At 40.2% G+C, this 25649-nt stretch overlaps 1 protein-coding gene across 1 annotated transcript in view; it reads right to left on the reverse strand.

Moving 5' to 3' along the window:
* Nucleotides 1-931: 931 nt before the first annotated feature.
* Nucleotides 932-25649, reverse strand: part of LOC111323036 (dynein axonemal heavy chain 3) — a 57259-nt gene continuing 32541 nt past the window's right edge. Inside the window, exons 50-87 of the mRNA XM_022926309.2 lie at nt 25402-25464; nt 24630-24815; nt 23964-24307; nt 23478-23573; nt 23168-23295; nt 22315-22439; nt 21904-22089; nt 20876-21043; nt 20550-20683; nt 19482-19767; nt 18908-19075; nt 18178-18395; nt 17647-17758; nt 17276-17371; nt 16413-16673; nt 15826-16027; nt 15596-15699; nt 14915-15013; nt 13801-14043; nt 13307-13354; nt 12909-12989; nt 11477-11638; nt 11175-11335; nt 10499-10656; nt 10092-10188; nt 9296-9347; nt 8610-8816; nt 8226-8433; nt 6762-6868; nt 6400-6543; nt 5762-5925; nt 5265-5418; nt 4062-4319; nt 3698-3834; nt 3036-3124; nt 2676-2797; nt 2304-2393; nt 932-1680 (exon numbers count right to left, since the gene is read on the reverse strand). Of these exons, the coding sequence (XP_022782044.1) occupies nt 1474-1680; nt 2304-2393; nt 2676-2797; nt 3036-3124; nt 3698-3834; nt 4062-4319; nt 5265-5418; nt 5762-5925; nt 6400-6543; nt 6762-6868; nt 8226-8433; nt 8610-8816; nt 9296-9347; nt 10092-10188; nt 10499-10656; nt 11175-11335; nt 11477-11638; nt 12909-12989; nt 13307-13354; nt 13801-14043; nt 14915-15013; nt 15596-15699; nt 15826-16027; nt 16413-16673; nt 17276-17371; nt 17647-17758; nt 18178-18395; nt 18908-19075; nt 19482-19767; nt 20550-20683; nt 20876-21043; nt 21904-22089; nt 22315-22439; nt 23168-23295; nt 23478-23573; nt 23964-24307; nt 24630-24815; nt 25402-25464 (5865 nt within the window). The 3' untranslated portion in view covers nt 932-1473. The remainder of the gene's footprint in view (nt 1681-2303; nt 2394-2675; nt 2798-3035; nt 3125-3697; nt 3835-4061; nt 4320-5264; nt 5419-5761; nt 5926-6399; nt 6544-6761; nt 6869-8225; nt 8434-8609; nt 8817-9295; nt 9348-10091; nt 10189-10498; nt 10657-11174; nt 11336-11476; nt 11639-12908; nt 12990-13306; nt 13355-13800; nt 14044-14914; nt 15014-15595; nt 15700-15825; nt 16028-16412; nt 16674-17275; nt 17372-17646; nt 17759-18177; nt 18396-18907; nt 19076-19481; nt 19768-20549; nt 20684-20875; nt 21044-21903; nt 22090-22314; nt 22440-23167; nt 23296-23477; nt 23574-23963; nt 24308-24629; nt 24816-25401; nt 25465-25649) is intronic.

The following is a 25649-nucleotide window of genomic DNA, read 5'->3' on the forward strand; positions in this document are numbered from 1 at the left end:
TTAAGGCGCGGGTAGGTCACATATAGTATCGAAAGAATCGATACTCTTCGCTGGTATCGATATTTTTCGATCCGACCTCGCTATCGCTGGTATCGGATATTTAGTATCGGTATCGGCACGTCCTTACCATTCAGACGCCGCTCAGTAATTCACAGTGAACTACAAATGCTACTACTTGAACTAAAACTTGAAACATCCAATAACGTCACCAATTGCTTTGGAGTAGAGATGAACAATGATCAAATTAATCAAAACGAATATATGAAATTCATATATCTGAACTGCGGTTATAGAAACGTATTTGTGCACGATCCTCGCAGTTAAGAGCACTATTTAAGCAATAGTCAGACCTGAAAAAAATTCAGACCTGTACGGGATTCGACCTTACTGGTTTATGTCAGACTAATTTGATGACCTGCTCCCATTTGGCTTGTTAGCTCAACTGGTAGAGCGCTGCACTAGTATCGCACAGGTCAGTGCCCGTACAGGCCTGAATTTTTTTCAGATCTGATTTTCAATATTGCTTAAATAGTACTCTTTACTGCGAGGATCGTGCACAAATACATATAATGATCAAATTGTAACATCAAAAATGATCCGATAATTATCAAAATATACGAATTATGCTAGCATTACTACTGGGCAGAAATTATGCCAGTTTACTCAAATTATGCCAAAAATTATGCTAGCATAATCTATAAAAACCTACCCAGAGGTTTGGAACTGATAATGAAGTATGAAAGATCCAGTCCCCAGCAAACCTCTCCCCAACCCGTCTCAAATCTCCTCAGGGGTGGAGAAACGCGCGTCTTGCAGCACTAGTATGAGGACCTTCTCGCAAGCTACAGACAAGGCTATCGTCGCGCGTTTGTGCCCAGTCCTTCTCGAGATGATATGACGGAAAACGTAAACAAAAGGTAAAACAAAACACTTCTGTGTATTACTATGATCGTTTAATGACATATTTGTGGTTTACCTCACTCTTCTGAATACAAAACTAGGATGAAGTTTTAGTCTAGTTACAAACAACTCTTAACTCAAGTTACCATGCGTTTTTAAAAATAACTCTGGCTATGTACAACTGAGAAGGCCTTACTTTTGTTGCTCTGCAACAGTTTTTGCCAATAAATACGTTTTCACTCTTTAAACAAGGATATCAAACTACGTATGCAAAGCTTTGATTGAAACTGAAAAGGACGTATGAAAGTATGATTTCTAATGTGAAAGAAAAAAAATCCTCAAAATACTGTGGCTACTTTAAACGGGAAAAGACAAAGGAGAAGAAATCCGAAAAAGTTCACACTATACCTGAATTTCAAACTGTTTCACATTAAGATTCGTTTGATGACAATAAGTTATTTCTTTTATAAATAAGCAGTAATTCAATTGCGCACTCCCCAAACAAAATTCTCACAATAAAGGAAAAGAAAGAGGAAGCCATTTAAAGCGATATAAATGATCCGTCACTCATCACTAGTCATCTAATTGACAAAGCAGTGCAACGCCCCTGTTGACCCAGTGCCTCTCGGGTTTATTGGACGGCAGGTCCACGTACATAACAAAGTTTGTCGAGTGACCAGTTGTGGACAAAGTACCCCGGCGAGCGCTTGTCTTGTACACTGGGCTGGAGTAGGTGGCTTTGGGTTTGAAAGAGGATTTTTCGCCAGGAATGATCCACATCTACAAGCAAAGTGGTTAAGAAAAATAGGGGGAAAAAAAGGGAAGGGAAGGGATTCCTCAAAGATCGGGTGAATACAATAATAAAACTGAAAATCAATTAGTGAGTCACAGAGTCATAGTAAATAAGTCAGACAGACAGTCCGTTAGACAAACAGACAGTCAGACGGACAGATAGTCAGTCTATCGGCCAGTCTGCCACTCAGTTGGTCAGTCAGGCCAATAATAATAATAATAATAATAATAATAATAATAATAATAATGGGAATTTAGCAAAGGACATTCCACGAGGTGGTTCTTCTTGTCCTTGCCTTCTTGTCCTAATTTTTGTGGAGGGAGGAAAACCGGAGGACCCGAAGAAAACTCTCGGAGCAAGGATGAGAACCAACAACAAACAGACACACAAACCATGAGACAGACAGACAGACAGACAGACAGACCGACAGTCATTCACTCAGTTGGTCGGTGGGTCGGTCGGTCGATTGGTCAGTTATTCAGACTCAGTCAGTCCTTTTTACGATTGACTATATGTTCATAGGATAGTAAGTCAGTAGGCTGATGGGTCGCTTTAATGTTCCTTTCTGAAGGCACCCACTCTCCATTACACATAATTTGTTAAAGGATACCACAGGTAAAGTATCAAATAAACTTTTTGGCTGAGATTCAGATACCACCATTTTTTCTCTATCCCAGCGGGCTCCTTCTAAAAACAGGCCCTGAGGAAAAAAAGAGAAAGAAATATACACTATATAGCAAATCAGTAAACAAGAACGAAAAAGGAATCAAAATTTTAGAACGAAAATCAACGAGTAAAAATTCTAAGATGGATCAGTTCACTCTAGTTAAACCGAGGTCAAGGAAACGTTCTGTGAGACCCTGTGAAAACAATCAATCTTCAAGCAAAACATGCCATAAATTGAAACTGGTTTTAGCTTTGCTGATATTTGCTCAATTTAGCATAAAATAGTTTCAGCTCCAATTTCATACTCGATACTTACGTATACATAAACCCCATCTTCAGGCTTGTTTTCCATCTCTCTTTCGCTCTTCGTTACTTCAAACTGGAAACCCACGTGATCAATAGGAATAGTGTACTTCCGAGCAAAGTTTTGGCGGGCGCCTGTCAAAAGGAAATACGAAATAAACCGCTGATCAGCAATTAAAACATACACTTAGTGTCCGATAGATGAGTGACTTGGTTGATTTGAACAGAAAATATATCGATTTTCATTTATTCCTCCCTTCGTAAGGCATGATAGATAAACAGTGTTGTGTCTTGACTCGGAGTCTAGCACGCCACACACTGGGCCAATGCCCTTGACAACAAAAATGACAAATAGATTCACAAAGAGCTTTACCTGTCAAGAACGATTGGGTGAAATAGAATCCAGAGACCCAGAACACGTTAGGCACGCCATGGTCGATCCAGTCTTGGAAGAATGTTAATCTAAGGACCAATTAAAGTTGTAAAATTAATATTTTTCTCGGTCTTCTCTTTTCTAAATTATTGCACACTATCGAGTGGGTGGGTGAGTAGTGGGTGAGTGAGTGAGTGAGTGAGTGAGTGAGTGAGTGGGTGGGTGGATGAGTGGGTGGGTGGATGAGTGGTTGGGTGGGGTGGATGAGTGGGTGGGTGAGTGGGTGAAGGGTGTGTGAGTGGGTGAGTGAGTGGGTGGGTGAGTAAGTGAGTGGGTGGGTGAGTGGGTAAATGAGTCAGTAATTCAGTCCTACTCGCACAGACGAAGGGCTTGAGAAACTCTCTACGGGAGCCAAGTTACATTATCAACTCACTTAATAAAATCAAATTAGAACGAGTGAGTAAGTCAGTCAGTTTATCACTGAATCACAAAGTCCGCTTGTTAGTCAGTTGGTCAGTCAGTCAGTCACTCATTCACTCATTCAGCAAGTGAGGCACTCAGTCAGCCTGTCAGCCAGCCTATCAATCAGTCGTCAGTCACTCGGTCCGTAGGTCAGTCTGTCAGTCACTCAGTCAGTCAATCAATTCGTCATCATTCCTCACCTTTCCAACAGATCAGTGACATAGCTTCCCAGAGGTTTTAGGGACGGATAGGATTTAGCAGACCAAACTGCCGGGACTTTTCCGACCAACATATTGTTAAACACGTCTTCAAGATCACCTGACATAACAACCAAACCCTGAAGTACAAACAAAGTTGTAAGGATTCACTTCAAATTATGGCCTTCATCAAAACTTCTTCATACTAGATAGTCTTGAGTTTTTTCTTTTTCTTTTTTATCACACTAACTGTATTTAACGTGAAGTAGATTTTGAGTCTAAACCAGAGCATGAAGTTGAGTTCCTTAGAGTGCAGCTTTAAATACATTTGCTGAGATCATGACTCACTCCATCATGGCCCTATTACCTTGATAGCCTTCTGTAGATTGTAGAGCGTACTTCGCACCACCTCTGTGAGTCGGTTAAACCTGATGAGTTCTTGTCTCAGCACAGTGTTCATGGACTCCTCGTAAACCACAGGGTACTTGTTCATCACCATCTCTATGTCAAACGGGGGAGGAAACTTAGACAAGATGTCAGCAGCAAGTTCCTCTATCACCTCAGCTGATGACTTCCCACCGCCTCCTGTCTGACGGGGCAGGGTCAACAATATGCTGTCAAACAACTACAGGGAGAGAAAAGGAAGAGGAAAGTTATGCTCAGGAACTCAAATGGTGTTTTGCTTACAGTGACAAAAGTTCTGCACTTTTCAAGTGAACTACTGATTCTGCGAACTAGTAATTCTTATCACAACTGAAGAAATTCTCGCGCAGTCATTGGTCGAGAACTATTGTCAAAAAGGTTACAGACGATAAAAATGACGTACCATGTAACGCAACACTCAGCAATTCTCTCCATGTGGGATAAAAAATTTCTCTCATAAAAGCAATTGCATGTGATATGGACAGAGACGAATTTCCGAAAGTTAAGTTTGGTATACTTAAGGAAATTTTTCAAGAACTTGTCTAGTTGGAAAAAATAAAAGGAAGAAAAAATCTTCCATATAAAAAGCCGGTTTTCGGTTTGCAAAGAAGACGACCTCGAAGAACTACTTGCCGATGCCAAAGGTAACGGCACAAAAGATAAAACTAAGTGGACGATAAAAACGATTAAGGGTAACAGAGTCTATCCATTTCTTACTGGTATTTTATTGTAAAGTCATTGCATAACACCACCACGACAGAACAAACAACAAGGCAACGATCGATCATGTTACGCGCGCATGGTTTTCCAAAAACTTCGGCGCATAAGCTTGCATAAAAATTTCAATGTTATTGTAAAAAAAGAACAAAAAAACAAGTGTTCAACAAAGTTCAAAACTTTGCAGCGAAACCACACGGCTGCACCTTGTGGTTTCACTTTAGTTTTGAACATTGTTGACGTCATTTCTATGATCAATAACGTTATCAAAATAGAAAATTGCGGTCGATTAGTTAATCTGATCTTCCGTTAACGCTTCACGAGGGCTTCAAATAATTCATGCAAGCTTCGAAACTAACATATGATTGCAGAATGTCCTAAGTGAAACTGGTCATTAGTTGACGCACGTTGACAGATGTCACTAAGTTACCTCCTGAGTTTCCTTCTGGTCCTTGGTGATGTCGGCATTTTCATGGAGACCAAACACTTCCGGATGAGGAATGAGAGGTAAGTCCCGGATGTAATCCACGTAAGATTCGTAGTCTCCCTTGGTGGGCGCGTAATATGTACCGCTGTCTGAAAATCTAACAAAATCGAACCAAACGACTCTTAAAAGGGAACAAACTGTACGCAAATCACGGACTGAAAGATTAACCTGAGAAATGTTTTTTCGAGACATAATTTAGATAAACCGTGGTTGATGCAAAATATGATTCAGTTTAGCTGCTTTGCAGGCAAAAATCACTAGCCTCAACATACAATTTGATACAATTTTCAAGTTCAATTCGACATAAACGCTAACCGCCCTTTAACGAGTAAAACGTCTCATGTCAAACACTTGTGGCCTATTTTACAAATCTTTAAATAATAAAGTATTTGTATGAATTGTCAAGTGTATCTTTAACAGTCATATCCATCAAGACTCACCTGTGATCATCACTTTCTATGATCTCATCACACATAAAAATCGACAGAAGGCAAACCAACAATCGACGATCTTTGTCATCAGTCACCCGACCGCCATAATTACACTGCCCAACCAAATAGGTCAGAGCGTCCATGGGCACTTCATCATAGTCGTTTAAAAACATCTAAAAGGAGGAGGAACCTTTTAATTTAGACGCTGAGTATGTCTACTCCGATTGGAGTAGCGTAGTCGACTTTTTTAACAAAGACCACCCAATGGACGGAAGGAACTAGACAGAGTAGGAAGATGGTTATCATAGAGGGCGGGGCGAGGTGACAGTGTAAAATGACACCTGTTTTTCACGATAGCTAGTACATTTTAAATAGTTTAAACAGTTTAAATAAAATCGCATTCTAAAAGCGCCATATTCCAATGATGATAAATCCTTAAGCGCCATCCTTACATCCAGTCAATAGCGGAACAAAATCAATCGCAAATTGTTCACTCTCACCCCCCCCCCACCCCCACCCCCCCTTCAGAGTTCTCCTACGCACCTGAAGATATTTCCTTTACCTTTATTCCCTGTTGTGGAGGTTTCGACACTTAACCCAAAAGCGCACCAATAGTTTAAACCAAGTTTCTGATAAAATGACTATACCTGTAATTGTCTCATACTGATCCTTAAATCCGACTCGTTGAACTCATACGGAATGTTCCACCCCAAGGGACCAAACTTCCTTCTCTCCTGCACCAAGGCGTGGAAGAAACAAAGACCAAACAACAGCTTCTCCCAAGGTGCTGGCTAAAATGGAGAGAAAGACAACAGAAAAACCAACCTTTTAATTGCGGCGAAATTTCTAAGTTTAATCCTTCGACCTGCGTCTTGACCTGAGCGGAAACCCTTTCTACTTTCTTAAATGTTTTGAAAATTCGTCCTTACTATACTTCGGTGTTGTCATGGTTTCTCCCAAAATCTTTTTGATGAGAATAAAAAAACCAATAGGAAAGGACTTGGCTCACCTTATTGCAAGCAGTAAAGAACTCCCTGTCTGAAATGGGGTCGTTTAGGTAGGATCGTAACAAGTTCGAGCGCAGACCTTTTGGAGGTTCGTTGGTCATCTTCACTCCTAAAAAAATGACACGTTATAAACAACTATTGCGTGTTGACTGAGAATAGGTCACGTTCTCTGGTATTTACGTTGTTCTCTTCAGGTACAGTGTAGTATCAAATGGACTACAACGGGTAAAGCACACAGAAACTACAGTTGTCTCCACAGCTCCTCAATAGGAAATTTGGAAATCATTTTGCATTGTTTTATACAAAAGAATAACATATATGTGCACGATCCTTCGCAGTAAAGCACTATTTAAGCAATAGTGAAAATCAGACCTGAAAAAAATTTCAGGCCTGTACGGGATTCGAACCACTGACCTCTGCGATACTAGTGCAGCGCTCTACCAATTGAGCTAACAAGCCAACTGGGAGCAGGCCATCAAATTAATTCGACATAAACCCGTAGATGATAAATCAAACAACAAACATATGAAATACATATATATGAACTGCGGTTATGAAACGTATATGTGCACGATCCTTCGCAGTAAAGCACTATTTAAGCAATAGTGAAAATCAGACCTGAAAAAAATTCAGGCCTGTACAGGATTCGAACCACTGACCTCTGCGATACTAGTGCAGCGCTCTACCAATTGAGCTAACAAGCCAACTGGGAGCAGGCCATCAAACCCGTACTGGCCTGAATTTTTTTCAGGTCTGATTTTCACTATTGCTTAAATAGTGCTTTACTGCGAAGGATCGTGCACATATACGTTTCATAACCGCAGTTCATATATATGTATTTCATATGTTTGTTGTTTGATTTATCATCTACGGGTTTATGTCGAATTAATTTGATGGCCTGCTCCCAGTTGGCTTGTTAGCTCAATTGGTAGAGCGCTGCACTAGTATCGCAGAGGTCAGTGGTTCGAATCCCGTACAGGCCTGAATTTTTTTCAGGTCTGATTTTCACTATTGCTTAAATAGTGCTTTACTGCGAAGGATCGTGCACATATACGTTTCATAACCGCAGTTCATATATATGTATTTCATATGTTTGTTGTTAAAAGAATAACAGTTTGTTATTAGACAAGAAGGAACTGAGATGGCTGAAGATGGGTGAGTTAATCAAGAATAGCAAGAGAAGAACGAAGAAATTAATCCATAATCCATGTGAATACACTCGCTGCATCGTTCATCCTTTAAAATTTCACTCCCAAGATCTGATTGGTTTTCTCCTTTCCATCTGCTGCACATTTCCTTATAAACTAGTCATGAGAAGTCAATGTTAAATCAAGATAAAACCCTCTAGATGATAGTTTTGAATAGTCTCTTCACCCTTTCCAAGGACGTTGTGTTGAAATGGAAAGGAGAAGTTAACGGTTGATAACGTGGGAGTGCAGCGCACGCGTACACAACAAAACACTAACCATTCTGTAAAATAGAGACAGGGAAGTCTGGTGACGGGTAACTCGTGAGCCATAATCTGAAATCTTTGTGTGTGTTATCAGGCACAAGGACGTCTTCACAGATCTTCTCCAGTTTTGACATCCAGCTGGTTGCTAAGTGACAGTTTTGCAGCACCACCCATGTACCTTTCTTTAGAGCCTGTTCTATCATCCGAGCTGCTATGGGACCCTGAGAACGAGAAAAATAATTGTACTTAAGTAAAGAGGAATAGGAGGGTGTCAGTAGGAGGCAAATTCAAAATCTACGTGTACGTCACTTTGATTCTCTTAGCCTCCTCGTTTTCTACGGTTAGGTATAAAATATATCTTTACTTTAGAAAATCATTCTTTAAATCCTGGACTTACCTGCCCTTGTCCGAGAGATATTGTTTGAATTCTGTTTCCTCCAAACCCTTTGTCACTTGCGAACTTTAGCAGACCAGCCATTGGATCGGCTCCAGGCGACAACACAAAGATCAGAGGCGCACAGCAATGAGAATCATTATAGCTCAGTTGAAGGTTGAATGTGGGCGGCTCAATATACGAACGGCCCATGTTCTCCACGATGTAATCCTGTTAATAAGATAAATAAAGTGAGGATGTCTTTTGATTAGTTTATCTGATTCGTCCTCGGTACCCTGCTTAGCAAACGCTCTACGAAAGTGAAAGAAAGAACAACAGGAAAGAGCAGACGTGCAAGAAGAGCTTCTTTCCGTCGTTGTGCATGTCAGTCCATCTTAAACACGCACAGTTTAACAGGCTTAGCGGCCAAGCGGACCACTTGGCTGTGCGTCGATGTTAACATCATTTGGTGTACCCGCTGTACCAAAATTGCGTTCTACTTCATCTTCAAGGTGGTAAATAATTGTCAGTATGACAAAGAATAATTTATTCTGTAATGCGTTTCTCTCTCTGAAAACGGAAACTCTCATTCTTTGTGATAATAATGGAGAGAACTTGTAAGGTTCACCACACCGAGGACAATACATTTTCCCTTCGATATTAAGCCAACGTGGAAGCACTCACTTAAAATTCCACAGTGTAATACATACCTGGACTGCGGGAACAACCTTATCAGGCCTGAGACAACGCAGAATCACCAGTCTGAAATAACACAGAGATGCTTGTTATACACAGTGCTTATTATATACCCGCCGTATGACCGAGGCGGTTTTCAGCTGAAATAAGCTCGTTCTCTGAGAGAATAATTAGGCGCTTCAAACTACCAGAACTGGACAACCTGACCTATCCAGGGCTCGAAATTCACGCTCGCAAACTTGTAAAATGCGGCGAATGATTTCGATAATCTGCGAGTGAGAAAAATATCCACTGGCAAACGTTTCCGAGTCAGAATCGTTCGTGTTCCCCAAACATTTGAAGAAAGCTGTTCGAACGCAAGAAGGAATGTAGTAACGATGTCTGAGGCAAGTAAAACAGTGGACGCTGAGCTTTTTGTTAGCCACTGGCCAGTGGTATTACACCGAAGTTCTGTGCCACACCTGCACGTTCGCGTGCTGTTGTTGTTTCTTGTGGTTTTGGAGCTATCACTTTCATTACATATATCAAAAGTAACTTTTTCTTCAAGAGTGCCAGTGCCTGTAACGATGAATTTGGCAGTGGAAAAAAATCTTACTAGCCAACCTGCAAGTGGACTAAAAAGTTAACTTTGAGCCCTGCTGTGCATTCGAAAGAAAATTCTCTATTAATTAGAGACTATTTATGGTTTGTTGCTTGTCACAATGAAGCGGGGTGCAGACACACCACGCACGTGACACGTGATCTACTCGTGGAAGGACTACAAAAAACTTACTTGGCTCGAGAAATCAAATGTAATAGAACGAAACTCGCCTGTCTAAACCCGACACAGCATCCCAAGGATCGGGCATTTTCTCGGAATGTGGAGTTGCTGAGTCATAGAATGCTTTCCAACCTGGATCTGGAAAACCTACGAACGAAAATCATACCATGTACAGTTGGCCATGTAAAATACGTATTTGCTGCTGCAAGTTCGTGCAAAACTATAACTGCAAGTTTGACTTTTAGACTGATAACTAGAAGTTATCAGTTAAAACCTGCTAAGCTCTTTGGAGGGATATAACTTGTTGAGAATTTTCTACACATCATTCGAATATTTTCAAAGTAAAAATCATGAACCATCACTATTCCTGCTTGTTTGACATAATGCACGTCTCCCCAACCCATATACATTTACAGGGTAATTCAACAGTTATTGTGAAAAGACTCCAATTACTCACTGTCTTTGAGTCCATTTAGGTTGGGTAGATCGGAGGCCCTCACGATCTCGGACCAGGCTTTCTCGCTCAACCACTCTGAGCACGGGTTTGGGAATGGGTTTTCCAAAGCAACACCTCCAGTTAACAGAAATCTCCAAACTCGATCATCAACTTTACCCCTAAAAAATAAAGATGTGAAAACAGTCAGCTCTGCAGGCAATGCCTTCCTACGATACTGACTCACAAGGCAGCTGGAGCTTATTTATCCCTGTTTCTTCTGCACAAAGTAGTCACGAACATAGCTCCGTCTCCTGGATAATTTGATATTTAATGGCAGATAATTCCCCGCCATTCCTTCCCGTTTATTTGAAAATTTGCTCCTACCCATCCACACCCCTGGAGAGAGAGAGAGAGAGAGAGAGAGCGACATCGTAAAAGTTTAGTGTCTTATGACAATCACGCTCGGGATTAATTCTGGACCTTTTGGTTGGAAGTCGAACGTGCTTACCTCTAGCACCAGCCCCCTCTCCCTCCTCCGAGGTTAGGCAGACAGCCGAGAGTTCAGATTCGACAAAGCTTTAAATATCAAGCGATCATTGTCAGTATCGTAACCTCTACACTCTATTCTCTAATGACTACCAAAAACACGCGCTCTATTTTTACTTTGTTTTACACGTGAAGAAATGAACTAACTTACCTTCCCGTCAAGATGCCGATGGTCAGAGTAATGGAAAACAACAGCTTGTCCTTCTCAAACAGTGAGCGGCACACGTTGGAGTAAACGCTGTGCGTAAAGTGATCGTTCAAATTTTCGATTCTTTCTTCCAAGTCAGCTGAAGGACGGCTGTTGCTGATAGACTGTTACAGAAAAAAAAATCAAAAGAAAATAATTCAAAGACAAATTCAACGAAACGGAGTTACAGACGAATAATCCATCAATGAGAATGCTCGTTATATCACTGCCATGCAATTAAGAAGAATGACATGCGCACTCCATACCTGAAGGTACAGGTTAATAAACCAAGCGAGTGAGTACTGGTACATAGGCTCAATATTAGCCAGGTCCGAGATGCAGAAGAACAATATAGACGAGTGTACTGCGACAGGCTTGTAGCCATTACGTGTCTCGTCTATTTCTTTTTCTGTTGCCGTGGCGATTTCCTAAAAGTTAATGTCGATCAAGTGAAATAGTTAATGTATTAAGGTTCCGGTACACTTTGAACTTAAGGTGGCTGAACACAGTTTTTGATACCTTTGTTTCTTTCACCATTTTCTCTAAAACCCTCGATCTCTCGGTCGCCAAAACTGGCAGCAAGCAGGTTAACAACACAAACTTTGTTTTTTTCGGTAGTTAAGCTGACGTAGGTGCCGTTGCCATGGCGATATGAATAGATATAAATAGGCAATTCAAATTGGTTTTGTTTCTTTGAAGAAAATCTAGTCATTAGATTTTCTTTATAATTTGCATGCAGCGAGCTAGTAACGATACTCACAAGTTAACACCATTTTGCTAACAATTTAACAGAGATCTTTGATTATCCCTTGTTGAAGGTTCACTCGATTTTCTAGAATTTCCTTTGTTTAAAATCAATTTTTTTTCAATACTCCAGTTACTTATTTCCTAAAGTATTTTCGAGCCAAATTTCGTGAAATTCTAATGAGTGGTTCTCAAGAAATAGGCATATTTCCGAGAAAGTAATTTTCCATTCATTCGCAATTTTTTTACTTAGTACGCATGCGCTGCATTTAACTGGGTTCTTTCGGTAACGGCGAAAAAGCTAAGAATTGCTGGGTTCTTTGCACCGTTAACTTTTCCAACATATCTTTGTAATAAAAGATTGAAGCCCTCTATACACTGCGCCAACTATAGAGAAAAATAGCACAGATAGAGCGGGTACGTGTTGAGTTAGCGAAATGACTGCTCTGCATGTCTTTTTTTGCAATCCTTTTGCGCGCGCTGAATTGTATCAGCAAAAGCGCGCGCGAAATCTGTGTTCAGCCACCTTAAGCTACAGGTATCCAAAGACGCGCTGCTCTTACGTAGAAAAAAGCGGAACAGAAAATATCCAGCGAAGAGTCCAGAAAACAGTGTGTTGGCATTCACTGTTAAACATCAAACTTTTAAAGCAATCTTTGGAAACAATCCTCGTTCTTTTAGAAAGCGATAGGAAAGGGACTGCAGCCAAAACAGTTTACACGAAGGTGTATTTATTATGGCATTAAATGAATTATTTTGGCGACGATATGTCAGACAATCTTTCGTAATCTGACCAAAATAAAATGAAACTTCATTCAAAAGTGAATCTGGAAAACTATGAACGTGAGACTGGCTAGCCTGCCCAAACATTTGCATACTGCAGGTCAGATATGTTGCCAAGTAAAATTCAGAATTAGTGGTGTGTGTCATTGTGTGTGAACTGAATTTCTTTACCTGCTTGGCAGAGATTTCTTCGGAAAGAACTTTAGACGAAGAAAGGATTTTGATTGCGGTTTCATCCTCCAAGATATTTCCCTTTATAAAAAAAAAAACCAAACAAACAAATAATTATAATAAATAAGTGACATAGGTAATGAAAAGAAACTATTTGAGAGACGTTTTGCGGAGGTTAGATTTCAACTGACTTCTATGGCTGCCAAGTTCAAATGATCTTGAAATTGAATGCCAAAACATAACCAAGCTGAGCTCTAACAGCACACCCTCGAATTCTTTTTTTTTTTAATTAATGCGCTAATGTGACTGAAGTCATACCGAACGTTCTTGGGTAACGTTCAAAAAATACATCGCCTTTTGTAAGTAGATCATAACATTTAAAAGAATAAAAATATTACCTCAGACGACGACAAGACCTCTAGAATCTTATCTTCGATTTCTTTGAGCTAAAAATAAACAAATAAGTGAAGAGATAAATACATGTACATAAAATAAATAAATGTATAAGTAATTTTAAAAACAAATCCCATTTAACCCTCTCAATTTTTTAAACAAGCTTCGTTTGTAGTCATGAGTATCCTTCACAGAGCGTTCATATCAAGGGGGTTATGGCACTGGGGGTACGTCATGTTGTTTTATAATCATAAAAAACCCTAGGGTAACTAGCGTTTATATCTAGGGGGTAGAGACGGGGGTATTGCACTAAGGGTTACGTTATTTTCCCATCGTTTTCTTTCTCAGGGCCCGCAGTAACTGGTTACCTGCTGTTGCGGTTGCCATACCTTGCAGTGGAGAAGTTAAATAAAATCCCTGGGGTAACTAGCCCCTTTAGTTCTGGCTTCCCAATCCCAATCCCAATCCCAATCCACCCGTTACACTCTTCATATCGCACCTGTTTTTTATTTGCAGCACTTTCCAAAATAAGCTGATTCTTCTTTTCCTCAAGTTCAGGTTTCTCTTTAGCGGCTACAATCCCCAGCAATTGATCTTCCAGACCCAGGGGGGTGATCATGAAGTTCACAAGTGTCACCTTGACGGAGATTTCCGGCAGGTAATGCGGATTACGCAGGCGCGTGGTGATGTAAAATCGGAAGTCACGTGAATACTCGATGCTGTTTTCGCCGAGTTTGAGGTACTAAGCAAAACAGAACAAGAGAGCAAGATAGTGATTGTAACGACTATTTTAAAGCAGGTTCTCTGTACTAGTGAGTTCTTGAGGCTTGCAGTTCTAGAGAGCCGTGCTAACAATGCTGTGTTCAAGCTAAGGGACAAGAGACTAACTTTGCATAGTGAGTCAGTGCCTTTCCACTTGGATTATAACTCAGTGCTCGCTGATTATCGTAAAGAAACTTATCAGAATGCATGGGTAACCTGTGATGAGCTACCTCTGACAAAATGTTTCATTGAGATTGGACAATACTCTTGCATTACCTTAATCTGGGCCTACTACGCATTGCGATTGATATGGAAAACTCGGCCCATTTCTCAACCAATCAAGTGTAAAACAAAAACCAATCAGTTTGTCTCTCGCGTTTTTTAACGCCTTAGACATTGATTTCATTGGCTCCTTAGACAATGATCTCATGGTCTTCTTGTAAAATTTTTCTTCGCTCTGTTTGGCCGATGTTTTTCTTTCTTTCATTTTTTATTAGGTTTCAGTTACAGGAAACTAAATATGCAAGAAATCTGACGAGAAGTCGAGACACTTCTAGCTATTACTAGTTGAGGCACATCCAGTCATCATTTCATGGAATTCAGAAAGACTGATCACTCCTAGATGATAATTTGGTTTTATCAACATTCGCCCTGACGAAGGACTAACGCTCGAAAGATCAACTTTAGGAACTCTTTACGGTAGCTTATTTACATTACCAACTCAGTTGATAAACGGCCAAATTAACTTGATATACTCTCCCACCTACGCAGCACCCACTTCAATCTCAGATGAGATCAGCCAATGATTTATTCATTCCAAAGAATGTTTCGGGTCTTAGGTAAAAACATACCTCCACGCCGCCTTGTTTGAATGTCTGTTTTAGAAGTAAAGGCTCAAGTATGGGATCCAATTCTTCTCCAACATTTTCCATCAACACTGGCGTACCAAACTAAATACACCGAACAACGCGTTCAGGAAACATTCATTATACTTCAGAAAGTTTCGACTACTTTGAGGGTTTGGCTTTTCTCGTGTTACAAAAAAAAAATGGGTGTCTTTTTGCTTGAAACTGAGATGATTTTCTCCAGAAACATAGTTCTTATATCTCCTTTCAATGTTATTGGCCCCCAAGTGAAGTTTTACAAGTCGACTCAAAAGTCCATGCTTAACTGTTTACGTCGAAGGACACTACAAAAAGAGCGGTTTTCATCAATTCGGAGTCATGCCAGCCGGATGCGAAAGTCTAACAGGGAAAAAAGTGTGGCTTATATCACAACTGAGGGGCGACTTGAGCTTGCGCCCTACGTAAGCAACAACTGACCCCTTCAAGTTGCAACTCTTAGTTGACCTTGACCTCTCACACTCACTCCGCTGCTATCAATGAGCGTTAACCACCTTTGGAAAACTTCCTTTATCATGAAATTTAGATTTTGGCGTTGACTATTTTCCCCTTGCCACTGGACCCTTCACATGAAGACACAAACAAAACTCATTCTTTTTTTAACAATTTTTCTGTCCATTCTCCTCTCACCGTAATACTGTTTTCCAGGGTACGGATGTAATTTGAGTCAGAAAGTTTGATCACGGATAGTTTGTTTTCCTTCTCCATGTTCTTGATCCATTTATTGGCTTGACCTAAATGTGTAAAAAAATATATACAAACACAGTTGGATCTATTAACGAATTCTCTCCACATAAATAATGCAAACTGCATGGAAAACCGTGTAGAGTTTAGTTATGGATCTTGAATGTCACTCGTACCTTGAGGGTCTATCATAAGCGGCCATCTTCGTGCATTATCCACAACAATGCCGTTGTCAACTGAGAAGGAATCCACAGGAAGACCAGCAATGTTCCACGCGCGAATCTTTACTGGGCTACCAAGAGTCGCATTCAGAGAGAACGATTCCGAACATGGGATCTTTTTAACATTGCATTGTTCTACCCAACTGAATATACAGTCCTGAGAACGGAGAGAAAAGACAGGAATAAGATCCACTAATTTTAAGGAGTAATTCCAAATATAGAACTTTAAAAAATTGAATATCTCTAAAAAGAGGAGCGGGGGGGGGGGGGGAGGAGGGGAGGAACTGGACTGTTGTTTGATGTCAAAGGTAATAAATTGGCAGTATTTCAGACACCTTTCGAGAAGAACGGCATTACTCCACATCCCTTAGTAAACTTTTTAAATTGACCTTCTGATTTCACAGAAACCCAACTTAACTTTGGTTCTAGCGAGCTGATACGCAACAGAGATCACAGAGTCGCACAAAATGAAACATGTTTGTGAGCTGTTTTTTTTTTTTGCGTGCTTTAAACGGGGTTTTCTTCAACATGGTTTAACTTACGTTCCTAAAGTCGACTGTGAAAGGGCCCAGGTATGCCACTACCCCTGAAGACAGAAGTACATCACCAGTGATCCTGTCATATCTCTCACCCAGCACCCGCGCTGCTTCCGTCCAGCGGTCTTTCTCGCCTCCCAGTCCTCCAATCAGTTTTTCCGCTCGGTCCAGCTTCTGCTCGCAGATCAGAATGTTGGCCTCCAATTCCTTCTTCTTGTTGGTCATCGCGTCAAATTCGTCATTCAGCGCTTGAAGTTTATCGACAACCTTCGCAAGAAAGAGAGTCGAAAAAGTTATCAACGAATAATGGTGAACGGTAATCAGACGGTCCTTCCAGGAGCCAATAGGAACGATGCAAAGTAACACAGCTTTCACTATGAATTGTTCTATGAAGGAATTCGATCGAAAAAACGTACATGGCGTTATGTTACGCTTTAAAAAAATAGTCACCGGCTAATTGTTGCAAAAATAGATGCTTTTGAAAAGGACGATCAAGATCAAGAATTTATCCAACAGAAAGAAAATTCTGTTGTACAAAAGTACATTAATTAACAGCTATTCACCAAAGAGGAGGTAACTAGTGCTGGATAGTATATACAGCTCTGCTGTAAACATTGAGATAATGTAGCTCAAAAATACTATTTTGACTTTTTTTGGGGGCGCAAATCGCGAGTTTCTCGGAGTTTGAGTAGCCAATCAGAGCGCGCCTTCAACGCTATCCACTGTTTCAGAATATACTAAAAGAAAATAGTGCAAGTGTACGATAACGCAGGGCGAACCATTCAAAGTGAGGTGTTCACGAGATTTCTTTTTCATTGGAGGCCAACGTATCGATTTTTATGTTATTTAGAACTCGGCAATAAACCAACCTCTTTCAGCTGAGCTCGCTTGGCGTTTAATTTCTCCATTTGCACGGAAAGTTCGGCCTCTGCTTCAGCAAGCTTTATCTTCTTGGGTGCGACAACCTACCAAAAAAAAAAAAAATACTGCATATCATAGAAGTCAACAGGCTTGGAACAGACTGCGTTACTTCAGGATGATATCTTCCCACCCACAGAGAACAGCAAAATTATTTTCATAAGGGAAAAAGTACTATGATAGTGCTTGGTGACGTTACATGAGAGTCTGGTAAGTAATTTCCTTTATTCCCTTAATGATTTGTTTGAAACTGAAAACGCGCAGCACCAACAAAGCATAGTGTTGATCTAAGGGCTTTAGTGGAACATCTTAAGGAGCGTACCTTCGCAACTCTTTCGTAAACTTCCATAGCGCGAACCCATCTACATAATCCTTCGCAAGCTGAGGAGACTGAGCGAATGTTATTGGGGTCAAAATCAGGATTAGTTACATATCTGAAAAGAACGAAAGCAAAGAGACATGTAATTTAGTTCCTGACAGAGTTCTTGAAGGGAAGATGTAATAAAAGGTTATGATCAATTTGGGCTGTGCCCATCCAAACTTCAGCCTGGAACTACAGAAAACTAAAAGAAACATAGAAAAGGCGATATGGCGATAATACATGCAAAACTGGAGGATAGAATAAGAGTATGTTCCGTTAAACGCAAATACGTTTCAATTTGTACAAAGTTTCGCTGATCATTAGAACGCTTGGAAATTAATTTTGTAATAAAAACGTGATTTTGAAAATATACGATTAAAGATCCGCTGAAATAAATTCAGAGTTTAAACGTCATAAATAAAGCAGGAACGGAAATGCTTTCTTACTAACGAAGTCAAATAAAGGAAGCAAAGCTGAAGACACCCAACTCACTTATCTCTGATCTTTTTAATAATGGCTGCTGGAATGTTATCCTTGTCGTAAACTTTCAAAGACTCCAAAAATTTCATGTCTCCCAGCATCTTCTGAGAAGGTCCCCAGTAGTCTTCTACCATTCGTCCCGAGCCCGAGGGATCAGGTTTTCTTTCGGGTTTAAGGCCTTTCATGATGCATACAGCTTCCATGACCAGTTTCACTGCAGCAGGTGGGTTCTAAAAATTTAAGCACGCCATGCGTTAGTGCAAGTCAAAGGGTGTCAAGACGAAATCATGTCAAAAATGTGAAATACATTAAGAACCAGTCAGAACTTGATAAATTATGGTAAACCAGGGTACTGATGTTTAACATACAATTAAGCTAACCCAATGCTTGTGTGAAGTTTGAACTTCAAATGACATTGCTTTGCTATAGACGATGTTACTGTTAAAACGTATTCCAGTTTATGCCTTCAGTCAAGATAATACCTCACCGATAGTTGTACTGAGCGCTTTCATTGGCAGAAGTCTAAACCAAGATCCATTTATAATCCTGAAATAGTGCTTACTACCTTCATAGTAATCAAGTGACACAAGTCTTCATTACTTAACATTTTTACTGGTTTGAAAGCACACATTCTCTGTTTCGTTGGTGCAATTTAACTTAAATGTCATGGCTGGATGAAGAACCACATTTAATGCAAACACAAACAACAGTGATGATATTTTCACCCAGAAATTGACATTACCTTCATGGTTTTAACCATGCTAATGTCGCTTGGTTTGAGTGTGTTCAGGGCCTGCATGGCCGCCTCTAGCGCCGGCATGGCTTCTGCCAAATCACTCTCGCATTCCTCCTTTATTCCTTTTGCTACAGCAGCTGCTTCACTGGCTACTGCCTCGTCAGCTGCTACAACCTAACAGATCAAAAGAAAAAAATAAATCGTAAATATTACTTCATAAAAAGAAATGCCAGGCTAATAACCCTTATTTATTATGTTGGGCCGTAAATTCAAGCAGGAAAACTCGGTCCGTGACTTAGAATACGGTTAGTACAGTGAAATACGGCCTGCTAAATTGACCAAACTCGCGCAAGTTCGAACTGACAGATATTATAAGGTAACTTAGTGACAGGTTCACAATTCATTCCTACAAAATCAAAATAGGAAACCCGATGCCAAAATTGTCATTTATATCATGAAAAAAATATGAAAGAAAGATTATTCGCTGACGGTAAGCACGATAAAGATGTACGGCAATTTAGGAAAACTGATAATTAACAAGAAAATCAGAACATTAAAAAGTAAACCATTACGACCTCACCTCTTTCTTGGCTTCAACTTCAACAGTATCCTGTTCAATTTTTACCATCAGTTTTTCCGTTTCCGCTGAGGTCTTGATGAGCTCTGGTTGCAGATCACTGAGCTCTTGTTGCATGACGGATACTTGGGAGGAAGCGAAGTCCAACTTCTCCAAACCTGTGACGTAACGCTGTTTGAGTGTCATTATTTCTTGTCGTTTGATGTCCAAGAGTTTCTTGAACGTCATGATGAGTTCAAGATAAGACGTAGGCGTGACGTAATTACGGCGTCTTAGAGAGTCGTAAAAGCTGTGGAAAGACATAAGATGAAAAACTGTTGATCAAATCTGTAACATACAGCTGACTCGTCCAAATGCCTACTAAATACTGCAGGTTTCACATTCTCCCACACCAGTGGAAGACGCAATGGTCTTATGGTTAGTGCTCTTGGCTGCGGGTTTAGAGGTCAAGGTTCGACACCTGGCCGAGTCAATATGTTGTGCTCTGAGGCGAAACGCTATGTTGTCACAATGCCTCTCTCCACCAAGGAGTGTTAATGAGAACTTGCGAATTGTCAGGGAACCCTGATGAAATGCTGTAGGGTCACTTTGCGATGGACTAGCATTCCACACTGGGAGGAGTGGGGAGACTGGGAGACTTGATTCGAGTACAAAATCTTTAGAACACACCTTTACGTTAACGTATGTCCATTTCCATTTACCTAGTATTGTCTCATAACTGATATTATAATACTCCGCGTGCTCAAATTGGTCGGGCAAAAACCTATTGCTAATTGAAAACAAACAACCAATGGCTGCTTTAAAAGACAACGAAAAAGCTCTTTCTTTGGTTTACCGGCGTAAGAGACCAAGAGACCTCTTCAATAGCTTGTTTATCTGTTTCCCTGTTTCAGGCTCAGGTTTATCTTTAGTAAATTATGCGTGCAAATGCACGAGAATAAGAGGAAATTTGAAAGAAAGTGCGTTTTTTACTAAACTAAGCTGAAGTTAATCATTACAAAGCTATATTTCAAGTTAAATCCTGACGATGAAAACTTTGTCAGCTACCCGAACTAGGTGCAACACCCTCACCTGTCTGATAATTCTCTGACACTCTCATGGAAATACTTGCACATGTACACACATTTTTTACGAACTTCGTGGGCCATGTCCACTTCTTCAAGAAATTTGTTGGCCACCATCTCCAGTGCGTCTTCCGGCCATGCCTGGGACACACAAAGACATAATTTGTTACAAGAATCCAAACAATTACATTGTAGATCTTTCATTCGCTAACTTTTGACAGATATGGTGCTCAGTATCACGCTGTATTCATTACTTACGTTGTTTGCACTTTGACGAACCCTTGACTTCAAAAAAACAAGTATCTATTCAGCGAGGATATCTGATGCAATTACCTGGAACCAGTCGATAGTACAACAGTTGATGAGTGAAGGAAACATTCGCATTCGGCTTCTGAAAGCATCACCAATGGGACTCATAGCCAATACCACATGAAGATTCGCACGGACTCGCTCGATAAAGAAGTTGTACATCGCCAGCGGGGTAGCGTCGATTTTACGGCCCTGCAAGAAAAAAAAAAAAAATATGTGAGTTACAAACATTTGCAAATAAGGTGCCACTCACTTTAAAAAGGTTGTTCGCTGTATTGCGAGGAAAACTCGTTTGATTCCGACGCGCGCCAAAAGCAATCATTGTAAGAAAATTATCGACGCAGTTTTCTTTGAATTCAGAGCTTCCTTCTTTCTTGTCTTTCTTCTTCTTTCCAAATCTTTGTTAAAATAAAAAATGCGTTTTATAGAATAGCAAGGTAGTTTCAGTGAGGCGGTCGCCAACGCAGCGATGATTTGATACACGTTAGCTTTGAGATGAAAAAGTAAGCTTCTGATCGGCTGTTTTTCACCCAAACTTGTTGCTAGTGGAGAAAAACGGATTTGACTGACATCATAATCATCAATTGTAACGACATCTGCACACGTCAGCTCTAGTGCAGACTTCAATGCGCGCGCATGCGTTTTACTTGTGGTCTTTGTGCGTTTCTGTACACACTTCGTGTTCAGTGATTTACAAAAGTTTTGTCAGCAGAAAATCAAACGTAATAATTATTTTGGATACCCAAACATAAAAAAAGATTATGAAAGACCATTTCCTCCACAATCACGAAGACGGAAAAGTTACCATATGTGTGATCATTCACTGACAATTATGCTAAACACGCTTTGATTGGTAAATATTTTTTGACTGTTCACGGCAATGAGCTTTAATTTGGGACCTTTTGGCTTTATCTTTTAAAAGACAAGGATTCTTTCTTAAATATGAAGGACAAAGACTGTGTGAACTTGGACTAAATGTCCCTTACAAATGATCTCCGGAGTTCTTTCGCGTTCACAGTAAAGCTCTACTTTGCTGATTTGTTTTTCCTTACCTCTACTCTGGCCACAGTTTGCATCTTTTCAATAACGTCCGCCTTCTCATCTGCGGGAAAGATGTTTGGAACATCACCAGTATTCAGAATCATATTGATATCCTCCACAAATGACTCTTCCTTAATTTGATTGTCACTGAACAGGAACACTGTCTGCTTTCCGTCCACCCCGGCTTTGATCAGCATCTGCAAGAAAGTGGGAAGTTATTCAACCGTCAAAAATAAGTGTCATTTAATCGATTCTCTCGACGACTAACGAAAAAAAAAAACCGACTACTACTGAAGGAAGACACTGTTGGATAGGGGAGACCGTACTAGTTTGGAAGCCCAAGGTTCAAACTTCTTCACAATGGTAAGAATTGCTTTTCAGTGAATAATACTTGAGTGGAACCGAAAAATCATTTCTGCTACCTTTTTGACGTCCTCTCTCCATTCATTCTTCGTGTAGTTTCTAGTTATCTCAATTTGGAAAAGATCATAGTCCGCCATGAATGTAGCCAAACGGGTTGCACTTTGACGACCACTTCCGCCAATACCTGAAAAACAGCGACACTTACAAGATCATTACAAATATAAGAAAACAAAGCACTTTCTGCTTTACTCATTGAATATCAAGCGCGTGAGAAGATGCCTCTTTATGTTTGGTTTTCGTTACTTTTCCGTTGTTTTCCAAGACTTCTTATTCTTGGTTACGCTTCTCTCTGTTAACTCTTACACTCTTATGAGTGACCAAGGCAGAATTTCTCCTTACAATATCAATACAACATCAAGCAGACAAGTGATGAGAATAAAGAAAGATAACAATTAAAGGATTACTAGTTGATCCAATACCAAATTCTCCAAACTAACATCATAAGGTTTGTATGGCAGACAGTAAGGAGAATTACTAATGAGATCTTGGGAGCGAAAGGGGCAAGGCGATTGGTCAGAAGGAACTGCTTTAGTTTATTGGTACAGTTATTACTTTCAGGTACAACAATTTTGAGCATCAAGAGTACTGAGAGCATTGCAATGAATTTGCTTCAATTTGCTGCGTAACTGGCCTTGAAAACGCGCGCCACGGCACCTTCCCAACTAATTCAAAGATACATCTTTGAATTCTCCGCCCGTCTAGCAGTTTGCTTGTTTTCGCGTGAATTTATGTGAGTGTGTTATCTACTTTCGTGACTATTTTTGTTTGCTTTTACAAAATTTAATTGAAAAAAAAAAAAAAAAAAACACTCGGTTTCACTGAGATCTGTGTCACAACTGTCCAACTGCTTACCGACGAGTAGACAGTGTCCATTGTCTTGTTTCAATACGCGAGCTACTCGCGAGATGTGCTCAATGGCGAACTTGAACATCACAAGAGACATCGGCGTCTTGCTCATCTGATTAAACTCATCTAGGTATCTAGAATCATACAAGAAGCGCGCGTCAAGGAGGCTCTACAGAAACAAACCTTCAAAAGGTAGAACACGACCACAAATTGAAAAAAATAGGCTGAGGAAAGCCTCTTTACATTATCTATGAGGATCAAAACCGATTGTTCAAGGCCTTCGCGGTAATAAAGTGAGTAACAAATGTTCGCATACCCTTCCATTTGTTGAGTTAACAGTGTTAAATCGGTGACTTCATCATAGATTCGTTCAGCGCTATCGGGGACCATGTAGTCACCAAAAAATAAACTCCTGAAAAAACCAACAGCATAACACAATAAACATACAACACCTTATGGCATAAGTGGAAATTTTGCGAGAGTTTCGTTTTAAAGGAGTTTTACTTTGTGCATCGACGAGAGTCTTTTCTTCAGGGGAGGGAGCAAACTTTGATGGCCCAAGATCAAGATAATTTCTGCTAAGAACTTATTTTTGCAAAAGCAATGCAAGATTGTACTAGTTTTACCCCACTTTGCGTTGTCAAAACCTACCACGACTTGGTCACCCGAGTTTCAAGCAGTTTGCCGGTTGCTACTTCGAGTTCTCATTCGCTTCCAAAAGGGATTTATCTTATTCTGATTAATTACTATGATCATCTTGGTTTTGGTTCTACAAAATGTCATAAAATGACAAGAAATTAACCTGATATGATCATCCTTGAGTTTCTGTCCTGTTGGCACGATGTGGTCCAGTAAGCCATCCATGTCTTTCTTAAACTGCTGTTTAGTTGTCTCTTTCATCATCTCAAAGAACATCACTCGATCGTTGTTGTCGATTAGCCGATCGTAAAACACTCGGTACACTTCGTGGATCCACAGTCGAATCAACTTATCCCCCTCTTGAAGGTGTGTGGAGGGAACGAGGAGTACTCCAAACACGACGCGCGCGAAATCACGCAGGTTAAAGACATAGTGTGACTTGCTAGGGGTGGGAAGGAATTTCTCCACGACAGACTTGTATACCTGCATTGTTGCTTGAACAAGGATCTGCAAGAATCCCGAAGTATGTCATTCCTCAAATGTTAATCACAATTCGTAAAGAAATTGCATTACACTTAAACACTTCGATTCCATTCTCGCGCTGTTTCTCAAGTGTTAAAAAATTACCAACTACTGATCGGGAAATGAGCCCGCGGTTTCCCCCCTACGAAATATAAACACTCCTAATACCAGTTCGATATACAGAACAGCAGTGGAAGACCCACCTCGAATGTGTATCATTGCTAAATTTCAACATTACTAATTCATTTTTAGAATTTTCATCAAAGTGCATGCAAGGATACGCAATCCAGGGTAACATCGGCCTTACCTTTCCCAGTCTTCCGAAGGAAGAGTCAAATCCCTTAGCAAAGTGCCAGTCCACAATGGAGGTGAATATCTTAGTCATAGTGTTATCATCAAATGAGTCAATAGATATGATATTCATATGGCGTGTAAATCGATCAGAGATGTCATTACGGCCACCACCTGGAGGTCCCATTGCTGACACGAACAGCTGAAATAAACAAATAGGTTAGTCTTGAGAAGGTTTGTGTACTCTGTACTAGAATACGATGGAATACCGACAGACAACATGTAGACAAGGGCACTCGTTCCAAAGACCTAAGATGAAGAAGGATGGTATTGAAATCTTCTTTTTTTAGTTTGATCGTCGAATAAACATCAGAAGATGTTATTTATTTCTTATAAGTGGAACAAGGGAAAAAAAATTAGTCCCCAAGAGGGATCGAACCTTACACCATCATATTTCTGTCTTCGATGCTCTATTGCAGAGCTACAAAGAACTCATGAGCGAGCTAAGCAGTATTCCAGGTTCACATGTGACAAGCGCCCTGCGCACTCCTAGAATCAGCCAGCTATGTCGGCTAAAAGCGTCGTGTGTTAAACAGATAACAACAGGTGGTGATAGTTTTAGTTCGGTCGGAATAGACAAATATATTCTTTTTCTCCAAAAAACGACTGTAATACGAAATGTCAGACAAGGCACTATTTAAAAATACTCAACATGAGAATATCTTAACATATCGTAAAATTACTGTTTATTTTCCCAATAGAATTGTTTGTAGACTACAGACGCCTACCATATCCATAAGTTCCAATTTGGATGTATCCTTGCGGTCATACCAGTGAGAATGATTCTGCCACTGGGGGGCAAATCAACAAAATCAATTTTAAAACAAAGTACAAGGACAAGTACAAGCATACAACAAATAATTTTTATCATTTATTATCCTTCATTACCGTCGTTTTCAGCTGCCCTAACCGTTGCTATGGATTCGAAAGCAAGTTTCTGACATGTGCGTTTTTCCAACTCTTCGCTCCGACGAAG

The sequence above is a fragment of the Stylophora pistillata genome, chromosome 10 (genome assembly GCF_964205215.1).
Source record: "Stylophora pistillata chromosome 10, jaStyPist1.2, whole genome shotgun sequence".
Lineage (NCBI taxonomy): Eukaryota > Metazoa > Cnidaria > Anthozoa > Scleractinia > Pocilloporidae > Stylophora > Stylophora pistillata.